This window comes from Leptodactylus fuscus, chromosome 4 (genome assembly GCF_031893055.1).
Source record: "Leptodactylus fuscus isolate aLepFus1 chromosome 4, aLepFus1.hap2, whole genome shotgun sequence".
NCBI classification, from domain to species: domain Eukaryota; kingdom Metazoa; phylum Chordata; class Amphibia; order Anura; family Leptodactylidae; genus Leptodactylus; species Leptodactylus fuscus.
Genome location: NC_134268.1, coordinates 200,493,188 through 200,505,989, shown reverse-complemented (window position 1 = coordinate 200,505,989; position 12,802 = coordinate 200,493,188). Strand labels below are relative to the sequence as shown.

General features: G+C 45.3%; 1 protein-coding gene across 2 annotated transcripts in view; it reads left to right on the top strand.

The window, feature by feature from the left end:
• Positions 1 to 12,802, top strand: part of SVIL (supervillin) — a 126,849-nt gene that overhangs the window by 63,015 nt on the left and 51,032 nt on the right. For both annotated transcript variants that reach the window (XM_075271570.1, XM_075271569.1), the window contains exons 11-14: positions 520 to 653; positions 2,901 to 2,996; positions 4,951 to 5,206; positions 8,965 to 9,562. In XM_075271570.1, coding sequence (XP_075127671.1) covers positions 520 to 653; positions 2,901 to 2,996; positions 4,951 to 5,206; positions 8,965 to 9,562 — 1,084 coding nt within the window. The remainder of the gene's footprint in view (positions 1 to 519; positions 654 to 2,900; positions 2,997 to 4,950; positions 5,207 to 8,964; positions 9,563 to 12,802) is intronic.

Genomic DNA, 12,802 nt, shown 5'->3' with positions numbered 1-12,802 from the left:
TTGCACCAAACGGCTCGTTACAGATCCGTAAACTAGCCAATATCTCAGCAATGGATGAACCGAAACTGGAAAGAAGCTAAATATACACAGCTGAGACTTTTCTGGTGACAGACCCCTTTAAGGGGAGGCTATTAAATCCTGTTTTCATATTATTGAGTTATTTATTCATTATTTTTAGCGTTGCTTATTCGTCCATAACCACGGGGCTCCGTTATTCCTCTTGGCATTGTTACTAGCAAAATGTCAAGTTTCCTGCCAACAGTTTCTCAAGTCCCTTTAATCCACTGTTCATGCGTTCCTTGGTATCACTTGTACTTACAAGAAACAAGATTTGCTGTAATGTTTTTGTTGTGCCAACATTTCATAGGCTCATGTGCAAAATATCCAGAATTCCCTTGGAACTATGAGTAGGCCAACATTTGCATAGAAAATCCGGGTAACGAAGTTAAGAGGTTTCTAGGTGACCTGTAGACTAAACCGTAATGTGTCCTAGTCAATTCTCTTGCGTTTCAATTGCAGGAAATGGAAAAATCTGTGGATCCAAAAGCTAAGCCCCGTGCTAGAAATGCGGCCGTAGAGAGGAGGCTGCGGCGTGCACAGGACAGGTCCCGCACTCAGCCCGTCACCACCGAAGAAGTGGTGATCGCTGCAACGTAAGTACTGGCACAGCCATAGCTTGTTGTGGGGCAGGGGGCTGGGCTCTGTTCCCAGTTTATTAGCCTGAGGAGGGGGGGGAGAGAATAAAGTGCTTGTAGCTTAGGGACCCGGCCACTTCACAGCACGTCTGCCAAAATGATGGATACTGAGCGAGATGCACTGCGTTTCCAAAGGGAATTGAGACATGAATCACTCGAACTGCAATGTAGCGGAGGCTTTTCCAGGAAAAAATAGGTCATTATTTCATCCCTCTAGCACCAAATAAAGTACACGCTGCGTGTCCTGAAATCTGAGCTGGTGATACTTCAGCTACATAGTAATTAACTACACGTGACGTGACGCTGGAACCGTGATGAATCCCTGGTGATGGTGGGATATACCGGAGCGTCGTAGGGATTATACTAGTTGTATTTCATAGCTTCAGGCTTTATTATGTGCTGTTTGCAGCATATCCATTATATGCAATGTTATAAAAGCACAGAGGCAGGAGCAGCACCTGAGCCCTGGTGCCGAAAGGGGCCAAAGTTCTTAGTATCACATAAGAAGACAGCGTGTCTATGTACAGGGAGATTCACTCAAGAGGTCCTGAATATTCTGTAATAACTCTCGCTAAGAAGAAGCAATTGGAACAAAATAATGTGCAACGTGTTCCTCAGTATATGGAGCTTCGAACATGCCGTGATGTCCCTGTGTCGGAGCCATGAGGTAGACACCTGACAGCTGTTGCAACGTTTAACCTGTTTCCGACTTCCAGTTGCATTCCTCTTCGCTCGGTCACTCAACGCAACTCATCAGAATGGCCGTGTACAGTGCCGAGTGTCTTTCTGGCGCTGACCTATTGGGTCATCGATTCCTTTAAGCATTGTCAGATGGTGTACCCTCAAAGAGTATCTGTGTATAAGCTCAACACTCAGATGCATTTTCGGAAAACATCCACTATGAGAAAGGATTGATGAGCTCGGGTATGTAGATGGGGCTGCATGTCACTCCAATAGTTAGGCTTCCACCCCATAGAGTATCCTTATGTGAACTCAGCACTCAGATGCAAGGGGTTATTCGGGTGGAATTTATTAGTAGAGAAATCCAATAGCATAAAGTTATATAACGTTTCGGGCTATTATCTCAGACCTTCATCAGACACAGATTGCAGCTGGGTCAAGGATTAGCAGCCAAGTGGAAGAGACGCCCTTCTTTCTATTCCTTGACCCTTGCTGCAGTCCATGTCCGATGTAGGTCTGAGATAATAGCCCAAAAAGTTATATAACTTTGTTATTGGATTGCCATTCCTCTACTAAATAAATTCCAAACTAATATCACTTTGTATCTGAGTGCTGAATTTATACATGGACGCCCATGGGGGAAACCCTACTCAATCAACATACCTAGCGCTGCCCTATCTACATACCCTCAAAGAGTGTTATGTAGAGGATGGTACGGAAACTGGAGACGACCACATCATTGACTCCTTTATGGTGGAAGCTTTCCAAAAATATCGCAGGACGTAATTGATGATGCGTTATGGTCTGGAGCAGACGCCTAGCCTAGAAGACGGAGAGATCTTACCCCTCGTTCACATCTGCGTTTGGTAATCCATTCGGGGAGTTCGCATGTGGACCCCCCCAATGGACTACGAACGCATTTGCAAACGCTGTGCAGTAAAAGCACACGGACCCCATAGACTATGATGGGGTCCGTGTGCTTGCCGTGCGATCTCCGGAAAGTAGATTGTGAACTACTTTCCTCTCCGCATCTGGCGGCAAGCACACGGACCCCATTACACTCTATGGGGTCCATGTGCTTTTACTGCACAGCGCTTGCAAATGCGTTTGGTATTCCATTCGGACTCCTCCGAACGGAATACGAACGTAGATGTGAACGAGGCCTTACGCAACATGGCAAAGATCTGCACTTGTATTGTGTCAGTGAAAGGAGCTCAAACCTTGCTCAGCGCTCCATACACTGAGGATCACATTGCACATTTTGTTCAGAACATCCGAGGTTTCTTTCGAGAGGCTCTTCCTGTATTTCTATACATTTTCTATTGCTTATCTTTTGATTTTGCCTTTTTTTTTTGTCATGGTCTCTTCTTTTCATGCACATTTTCTCTCCCTTGTTGGCAGAACCAGCTCCGTTATTAATATTACTTGCTATATTTTTTTTCTCTCCCTTTTTGCATATTTTACCCTTTTTCTTCCTCTTGGCTCATTTGCTATTCTTCTGTTTTCCCTTCTGCAATGTTAAAGCAAGCCTAGCCCTGCCGCACACACAGTGACTACACACACGGTCACCCCAAGGCTCCCTAGTCCCACTGTAACTAAGAGTTCTGTACATCGTATCAGGTACTAAAGGGGACGTGTCTGGCATGCCAAACACAGCGACCGTCACATGTGGCAGATGCCAAATAAATTATTAACCTTGGCTTTAACACCAACTGTTGCTGTAACACTGACACTGTAACCCTGTGTATGGTGTGGATGCGTGGCTTCTAACCCGCCTGCTGACAGGTGCATTGTATACAACTACCGCTTCTTATGGAGGATGACGTCCTAACCAATCCTATCCGTTTTCAACGTAATGAGAGCTAGATGAATGATAACATATGTAATGCAGAAATACCTTTCATATGGTCATAGTTTCCAATATTCTGCTCCGCTAGCATAAGTTCGCACAACGGATTTTGCACCAGGACCTGCCATGCAAAATTTTTTTGTTTGCGGTATATTTCACTGCAAAAATTCCACCAGGTGAACTTATCCTTATACGATCTCTGAAAAGATGGACGTCAACTATGGCCGACGGTGTCTATTGAGTATAAGGGAGCGTTCACACTACCGTCGTGTCCAACAGCTAGTGTCCGCTGCTAATGTCTGTTCAAAATCTTGTGCGGACATTAGCAGCGGACACTAGCTGTGTCCGTGACATTTTGCATTCATTTAAATGGAGATCGGGTGCGTTCTTTTACTGTCCATGGGCGTCCTTAACTGTCCGTTCCCAAAGATGTCCGACTTTTCAAGCAGACAGCAAAAACCTACATGTCGGGTTTTGCTGTCCGCTTGAAAAGTCAGACCACTTTGGGAACGGACAGTTAAGGACGCCCACGGACAGTAAAAGAACGCACCCGATCTCCATTTAAATTAATGCAAAATGCAAGATTTTGAACGGACATTAGCAGCGGACACTAGCTGTCGGACACCGACGGTAGTGAGAACGCTCCCTAACAGGGTTTGCCAACTTTCCAAGACAAACAAAAGCACATGCTGTGTTATGCTAGGTTCACACCTGCGTTGGGCGCCTGAAAAATGGAATCTTGCGGACCCCATAGACTTATTATGGGGTCCATCGGGTTTCATAGGGGATGGAATCCCCAAACAGTCGTCGAATGCAGGTGTGACCGTAGCCTTACTAATAGTCTTTCCTCAAAACCTGCCACAATTGAGAACCTGTAGGCTGACACCCACTCTCTAAGGGTAAGTTCATACAGGGTTTTTAGGTCCTGAACCGTTCCGCCTCAGGTTCCGGACCAAAATACGGGTTGCTGCGACTGGATGCCAGTGCAGTGCACCCTAATCCAGTCTCGCACTCTGCTCCGGATTAGGCCCAAATGAATGGGCCTAGTCGGGAGGGAGTGTCTTCAGGCGGATGTCGCGAGGCGAATCCACCTGAAAGAATGACCGAAAGAATGATTTCAGTGGGAGACATCTTTTTGGTCAGGATTTTGGTCCCTACCAAAAAAACCCTTTGTGAACTTATCCTACAGTCTACGAAAAAATAAAAATAAAACGACTACTGTTTTGTGTCTGGAGCTCCTATACAGACCTATGCATCTCCATGATGACAGACTACAAACAAATCCTGCAGTCTGATCCTGTAGTCAGAATGTAAAATATAACTTGGGACATTCCAACATTTATCCAGAATTCTGGGATCAAAAAGTTGTATGTATTTGTGCGTATATGAGACCTCTGAGACTTCTACTCTGTTGCCGTTTTCAATGTGACCGGTTCTCTTTAAGTTCCTTTCCTGACTCCTATTATTGTTGCTGCCTTGGAATTAGATGTTCTTCAGTAAATTAAACATGCAAAGCAATAATAAAGCCGTGTGAATGAAATGTAAGCCCTTGTAATTGGCTCGGCTTGCGTCAGTACGTATACACACTGGTGACATTTTAATGCTGTATGTGATTGGTTCAGCATGTTCTGGGACTTGGTGCATGCAGTTTTATGATGGTGGCACGCAGCTGTATTTGTAGATATGTTATTTATATGTCATCTCTCCTCTGGCTCTAAATTGTAGTTTACAGGCGTGCGCACATCACAAGGCGGCTTCCAAGGAAGAACCAGAGATTGCTAAGGAGACCAAAGCAGAACCGAGTAGCCCCGAGGAGCCCGATTCCTCCTCTCTGTCCTTGGCTGAGAAGATGGCTTTATTCAATAAACTCTCCCAACCAGTCACTAAAGAGAAGACGACTCGCGGCAGGATGGACGTGCGACAGCGGAGGATGAATGCACGCTATCAGACTCAGCCGGTTACTCTGGTGGAAGTGGAACAGGTATGTCTGCCCAGTTATCTCACTGTCATGGTTCGGCTGGTGCCCTGTATGTTTTAGTTCCCTGCAATGTGGCCTTTATAGCAGGCAGCAGATTACAGAAAGGAAGACTGGTTGCTGCAAGGATTTCCAGTTGTAGCGTAGCGGTGGGCACACGTGTACTTCTGTGCCAGTCTGTTAGTCTCTTAGGCAGATGTGAGTATGCTTAATAACCACTCCATTCCAATGGGTCTGCTAGTTATCCCCATTCTCATGATCTGTGGTGTCTTAGTGTTCGGGCCTCCAGGATCTTATATTTGTCACCTAACCCAGGGGTTAATGTTGTTCAGGGGCCACATATAATGTAGCTGCAGGTTAGTTGGAATGGCCAGCGGCCAAGTAAGTAAATCCCATCCACATACTGTTAAAAAAAAAAATTAAACACAGCAGATCAGTTTTTTTGCAAAACCATGGTGAAAACCATCAAATTTTGGCTGTGTTTTGCTGTCGGCAGGTCTACAGAGATGTCTTCTATCTTGGATTCCTCTCCAAATTCTGGCTCTGTAGATCCTATAGTGGAAAGCTGAAGCAGAGCTTCATCTTTCCGCTGTGGTTTTGCACGCTGATTTACTTTTAGGTACAATGGCTGGGGCTGAGCCCAAGTCTTGTGCAGAATCGGCACTGGAGTCCTCAGGAAGATCAGACAAAACAATGGGAGAAAGATTCTGGCCAAGAATTTAGAGATGATTTTAAGGAGGAATCCATCAAAATGTGCTCCAAATTCTGCTGTTCAAACTTAGTCTAGTTCAGTGCACCGAAATAGCATAGACTTGGAACAATGGCTCTTTGACAAAAGGAATAGAGATAAATGAACTTGTTCACAATTGCATCAAACTGTCTGTTGGAGATCCACAACAACAGACAAGCGGACAGTAACATATGGAGATCGGCGGTCCCCATTGACTATATTGGCCCATTAGTTCAAAACTGAAAGTGGACGAAAATATCCTCCAGGCAGGACTACTTTGTCCGCCAAGTTCAGGCAGATATGGCGAGGAACTCTCCAATAGGAACCTCTGGTGTAAATGTGAACTTGGCCTTAACCACCACATGGGCAATGTCGAAACGTCACCATGAGGTTGTGCTTTGGTAACGTTGACGCCTTTCTCTGTCCACTACTTAGAATATTGGACCAAAACAGAGGCTGACGGATCCAGGGCTTATAGGAGTTAATCTTTATACTTTTCTCATTGCCAGAAATCTGGCCTCGCTCCAGGTCTATGCAGGTGACGGTACAGGTGTTGTCTTATCTTCACATTCTAATAAAATGAGCTGAAGTAGATGTTTTTGCTCTTCTCTGACAGACCAGATAGATAAAAAAAGAAAAGCCTTAAGGCAGCCCATATATATTTATTATTGAACTTCAAATTGGGCAGATGTTCCAACATTGTCTTCCGTAAAAGCTGACAGTACTAGCCAATAATGTTCTAAAACTCAATTACCAATAGTTGGGACTAGGGTTGAGCGATCGGGAAAGATCGGATCGGCGATCGAGCAAACTTCACGATAGTGATCGTCTGGAAAATGATCGGAAATCGGATTTTGAAATCTCAAGATCGGCGTAACCCTAAAAGTAACTTTTCCCATAGAGAAGCATTGACTAGGGTTGAGTGACTGGGAAAGATCAGATCCCAATCGGCGATCGAGCAAATTATTGAGATCGGCTGGGAAATAATCGGAAATCGGATTTTAAAATCGATCCTGAAATCTCAAGATCGGCTCAATCTTAGTTGGGACTAAAAGGTCCGACTGTTGTCACTAAATCAGTATAATTCCCTCAAGATTTCTTACTTGTCACCCTGTTGTAGATTAAAGCCAGCCGTGCACTTTAGATAGTTGTCGCCCGACGCTACCTTGTCTGGTTCTACATATATAATAAGCTCAGAGAGGTGAGGCAAACCAAAAAATAATCTTGGCGACTGCACATACTCTATACTTTGTATGACATTCATGAGATTGTCCTTGACCAGGAGTCATCAAGTTTAGTACAATATATTGAATTTTATTAATTATTAAAGGGGTATTCCTATATGTGCATTCACGGCTCTATCCATAGGATTTGCCATAAATGCCTGATGGTTGTAAGTCGACGCTTTGGGTCCCAAATCTATCTTGAGAACGGGATCCTAGAGGTGGGAGGCACTTCTATCAGGTGCTGTGAACATACCAATAAATGCTGAGATGGGAATGCCCCTTTAAGTTTGTTGTCTCGAGCATCAACCCCGCCAGAGCAATCTTATTGTCCCAGCAAACACCACTTTTTCTTGTGAAATCACCGTCTGCAAGGTATAGGATAGGGGATGGATGGATAGGAGATGGATGGATAGGGGATGGATAGGGGATAGATGGATGGATGGATAGGGGATAGATGGATGGATAGGGGATAGATGGATGGATGGATAGGGGATAGATGGATGGATAGGGGATAGATGGATGGATGGATAGGGGATAGATGGATGGATAGGGGATAGATGGATGGATAGGGGATAGATGGATGGATAGGGGATAGATGGATGGATGGATAGGGGATAGATGGATGGATGGATAGGGGATAGATGGATGGATAGGGGATAGATGGATGGATAGGGGATAGATGGATGGATAGGGGATAGATGGATGGATGGATGGATGGATAGGGGATAGATGGATGGATGGATAGGGGATAGATGGATAGGGGATAGATGGATGGATGGATGGATAGGGGATAGATGGATGGATGGCTAGGGAATAGATGGATGGATGGGAATAGATGGATGGATGGATGGGAATAGATGGATGGATGGATGGGAATAGATGGATGGATGGATAGGAAGACGGATGGATGGATGGATAGGAAGACGGATGGATGGATGGATAGGAAGACGGATGGATGGATGGATAGGAAGACAGATGGATGGATGGATGGATAGGAAGACGGATGGATGGATGGATAGGAAGACGGATGGATGGATGGATAGGAAGACGGATGGATGGATGGATAGGAAGACGGATGGATGGGAAGACGGATGGATGGATGGGAAGACGGATGGATGGATGGATGGGAAGACGGATGGATGGATGGATAGGAAGACGGATGGATGGATGGATGGATAGGAAGACGGATGGATGGATGGATAGGAAGACGGATGGATGGATAGGAAGACGGATGGATGGATGGATGGATGGATAGGAAGACGGATGGATGGATAGGAAGACGGATGGATGGATAGGAAGTCGGATGGATGGATAGGAAGTCGGATGGATGGATAGGAAGACGGATGGATGGATAGGAAGACGGATGGATGGATAGGAAGACGGATGGATGGATAGGAAGACGGATGGATGGATAGGAAGACGGATGGATGGATAGGAAGACGGATGGATGGATAGGAAGACGGATGAATGGATAGGAAGACGGATGGATGGATAGGAAGACGGATGGATGGATAGGAAGACGGATGGATGGATAGGAAGACGGATGGATGGATGGATGGATAGGAGATGGATGGATGGGGGATGGATAGGAAGATAGGGGATGTATGGATAGGAGATGGATAGGGGATGGATGTATAGATGGATGGATAATGATATCTTTTTTAATTAATATGGCTTGGTTAGGACTTGTGTAGTGAAATAAATTAAGATTAGTACATAAAAATGAAAAACAAGACCATAAACTATCTCGGACGTGAAGCCGTATCCGCTGGCTGACATGTGTTTTTGGTTTATTGTTGTCTGTGCAGTTCAAGAACGGAGGTGAAAAGATCGCTCCATTATCTCAAACCGTGGTGACATCTGTGGCGACTTTAACGTCTCGATCGTCTCCTGTCTATCCCGGGGACATGAATGTCACAAAGTCATCTAATTATGACGAGAGAATATCAAGTGTCTCCAGCGCTTCTACCCTGCTTCACACTTCACTGGAGACAGGAAACACTACAGAGAGAAGCCTGTTGCTGTCAGAATCGTGGAGTCCTCCTGCTGCCGATAAAGTCAAAGACAAAGAGCTGAGGAAACCGGTGTTTGATGAGACCAGGGCGTCTGCGGCAGATGATAGCGGCGGCTTGAGAAAATCTAGCTTTGTTCAGAAGGAAGCCGCTCATCCTGCTCTGGATGTTACAAGGGAGGAGGAACCTGCGAGAGACCAGAAGATGCTCGGGCATGTTATCTCAAGTAAGAGCACGGCAGAATTATTCAGCCAGCAGACAGTGTTACAACCTGCTCTACGTCGAGATCTGTCAATAGGAGAAAGCGCCCCGCAGGTTCAGGTGGAGGATATGCAAGAAGAGAGGAGGAATCTGCAGTCAGAAGGGACCACGTGGAGCGTGAAGAGCGCTGGAGGTAAGAAGCGCCTTTATTTTTATGTTTTTCTCCTAAATAATGCCCTATTATTAGTGTATTGTATACCACGAAATCCAATGCAGTCACAGTGGGCCAGGAAGCTGAGATATGGGGAGTTGTTTGCGGGGTCCATGCTGTACCTGCTTGAGCTGACCTAGAAATGGCACAATGGACGTTCCTTTTACACAGAAAACGAGTTTGCTAAAATGAGCACCGATCGCCAGCGCTAGCAAGTCCACGTTTCCAAGACTTGAATACAAAGCTTACCGTATTTGTCTTCATTTTTGTACCTTTCCTCCTCTTTCTACTCAGCCTAGTATTAGCAAATAGCAATTTTAGGTTGGTATAAATAATGGGATCGGTGATAGACAAACAAATTATTGCTGCTTCTGTGATGGCTGCATAATGATTGGGAACGTTTGTACAATCCAAGGACTGTGATGGTAGTTATCGCCCAGTTGTGAGGGTAAGGTGTATGGCAGCTGAAGCGGAGTGACATTTCTCTTTGATCTATCTGTGTTTCTGGTTTTCTTGTAGTAATATTGCAACAGTCTATAGCGGTAGAATATTAGCAATGTATTATATGAATGTGTCCGTCATATGAATAGTCACAATCAGCTTTACCTGTAATGTCATTTCAACTCAGGTGACCATGTTTATAGTTTTCTGTTGGATTAGGGAATTTGAGCCGGACATCCTCCTTGGATTCTTCTTCATTTTCTGTCCCCGGGTTCCTAGAAGTAGAACGCTGGTGCTGAACATTGGCGATTAGTCGCGGCTTTCCACCACCGATTAGGCCGAAATGAATGGACCTAATGAGCGCGGAGTCTCGAGCCGCACAATTCGCGATGAGATCGAGCAGGATGCTTATTTTTTATCGTCCTGCTTCCCATTAAGAGAGGTGGAACCTGACGCTGATTTGGTGGCGGAATCTGTACTTTTGTATGGTTGGTTTGACAGACATATAATATCATTATTATTATTACTTAGAAAGCAAATGCAATAGACTGACCATAGTGAGCAATGGGTACAGTGGGTTAGAGGGCCCTGCCTACAAGGAGGGGAGGGGGAGTAGGTGAGGGTAGGAGCTGTTCCGATGGTAGTGTGTTGGCAGCGGGATTATTGAAGGTTGTATGCTATCCTGAAGAGATGTTATGGGAGAGGTTGCATATGAGGGTTGCGATTGAGGGGGAAAGTCGCAGTAGCGAACTCCAGAGCATGGGGGATGCACATGGGGGAGAAATTTTGGAAGCAATGGTGTGAAGAGTGGATGAGAGCAGAGCGAAAGAAGAGGTTTGGGGAGAACTGGACCTTACGTATAGTGTTAGGTGGGAGGTTAGATCCGAGATATAGTCTAGGTTTGTGGATGGTTTGTGGATAGCATTTGAATCTCTACTCACAGCACAACGGATAGGCGGTGGGGGGATTGGCAGAGGGGAGACACTGATGAAAAACGGGGAGAGGTGGGTTAACCAGGCAGGAGAGCTCAGGGTGCATTGGAGGGGGTTGAGAGTATTTGCTGGAACGCCATAGAGAGGGATGTTACAGTAGTGTCAGCGGGAGAGGATGGCATGGACTAGGATTTTTGTTTGGACTCGTAGTTGAGGAAAGAGCGGATAGAAGAGTTTACATTAATACCTCCAGATAATGGTGGTTGTATCCTCCCATTCTACTGTTCTGCAAGTTCTGCCCCAGATACATTCAAGCACAAGTATATGATTTCTGTTATGTGCATGTAATTTGGACATGAAAAGGGGTCCGGTTATTTACACCGCCATCAATGCATACAGAATATGAAGAAAGCGCAGGAATCACTTTGTTCGGTGTATTAGTAAGGTCTTGGATCCCAAGCGGTGTACCTATAGGAAGCTTGGAGATGAGTTGCACATAGGCTCTGGTGCATCTTGGCTATATAAAAATGGACCAGCATTATAAGTGGTCACAGGGTACGTAGCCGGGTCCTGTTACAGATATTATATTGGCCTCACGTAACGCTGCTGCTTCTGATGCCACAACCTCTTTCAGAATTTGCCCGCCATCACCTGCTGCTTATGCAACTCAGTAAAGAACCAGTTTGGCTGGGAAAATCCACAGCCAACCATGTCACCCATTCAGATGAATTCAGCGCTCTTTTTTTTAGTTTTTCTGGTATCTACCCTAGTTCAAGATATCGGTGGTGTTAGTTTTGGTGACTGGTATTGGTGCAGTGTCAGACCAGCCTTACCGCTCAGTGTCATCGCTGGGTGGCGAGAACACCTCCATCCACATTACAAGGCGATAGAAGTGTAACGTCAGTCAGGGACCGTTCCTCACCAGCCAGCAATGAGGCCGGCTCCTCTGACCGTACCGTGATATGGGTAGCTGAAACTAACGGGGGCAGATACCTGCAAGACTGAAGGTGAACTGAATTCAGTGCACTGTCAACTTTGCAACGTAGAAAGCAAGTGCAATAGACTGACATAGTGAACAACGACATCATGATCATAGACATGAAGGGTCGTCTGGTTTACAGCCATATATCACACATGTACACACATCTCTATAAGGCCTGTTTAATGGCGGTCAATGTTGGTGGCGTCTCAGAATTTCCGTATTGTCATGACGGCCTTTACCACAATCTACTTTTATATCCTGGACTTTGATCCTGAATGGTGCGGGTGCCGGCTGTATTGTATCTGCATTAGTCACTCGTCTGGAAGTATTCCATGTTTATCAGCTGGGAAACACCTTAAGGTTTTGGCGATTTACTGCAATGTCTGAATTACTGTTGAATTCATTAAAAGCTGCTAATGGATTTCTAAGCTTTTCATTTGGACCCGACTTATAAGTCTCCCTATTGAGGGCAACGTTTGGCTTTGCAAAATATACCCCAGCCTGTTGCCCATAGCAGCCAATCACAGCGCAGCTCTCATTCTATATTCTGCTCTTCCCAATTGAAAGCTTCACTGTGATTGGTTGCTGTCTTTATCAATCTCTCTGCCCCATTATTTTCTGTAAAAATTGGTCTATTGGTTATCAAGTATCTTGCCCAAAAATGGCTAGCTTAAAGGGATTGTCCCGTTATGAATACTTATCCCTTTTCCGATCGCTGGGGCCGCCATGATCAGAAGGTGTTGGGATTGTAATACAGAGCCGCTATTCTTATATACACTCTCTTGTTACTATAATGTCACCTCTGGTAGTTTTACCAGCGACTACACAGTCACATGGCCGCCTGTCACTGAGCTGTATTTCAGAGGA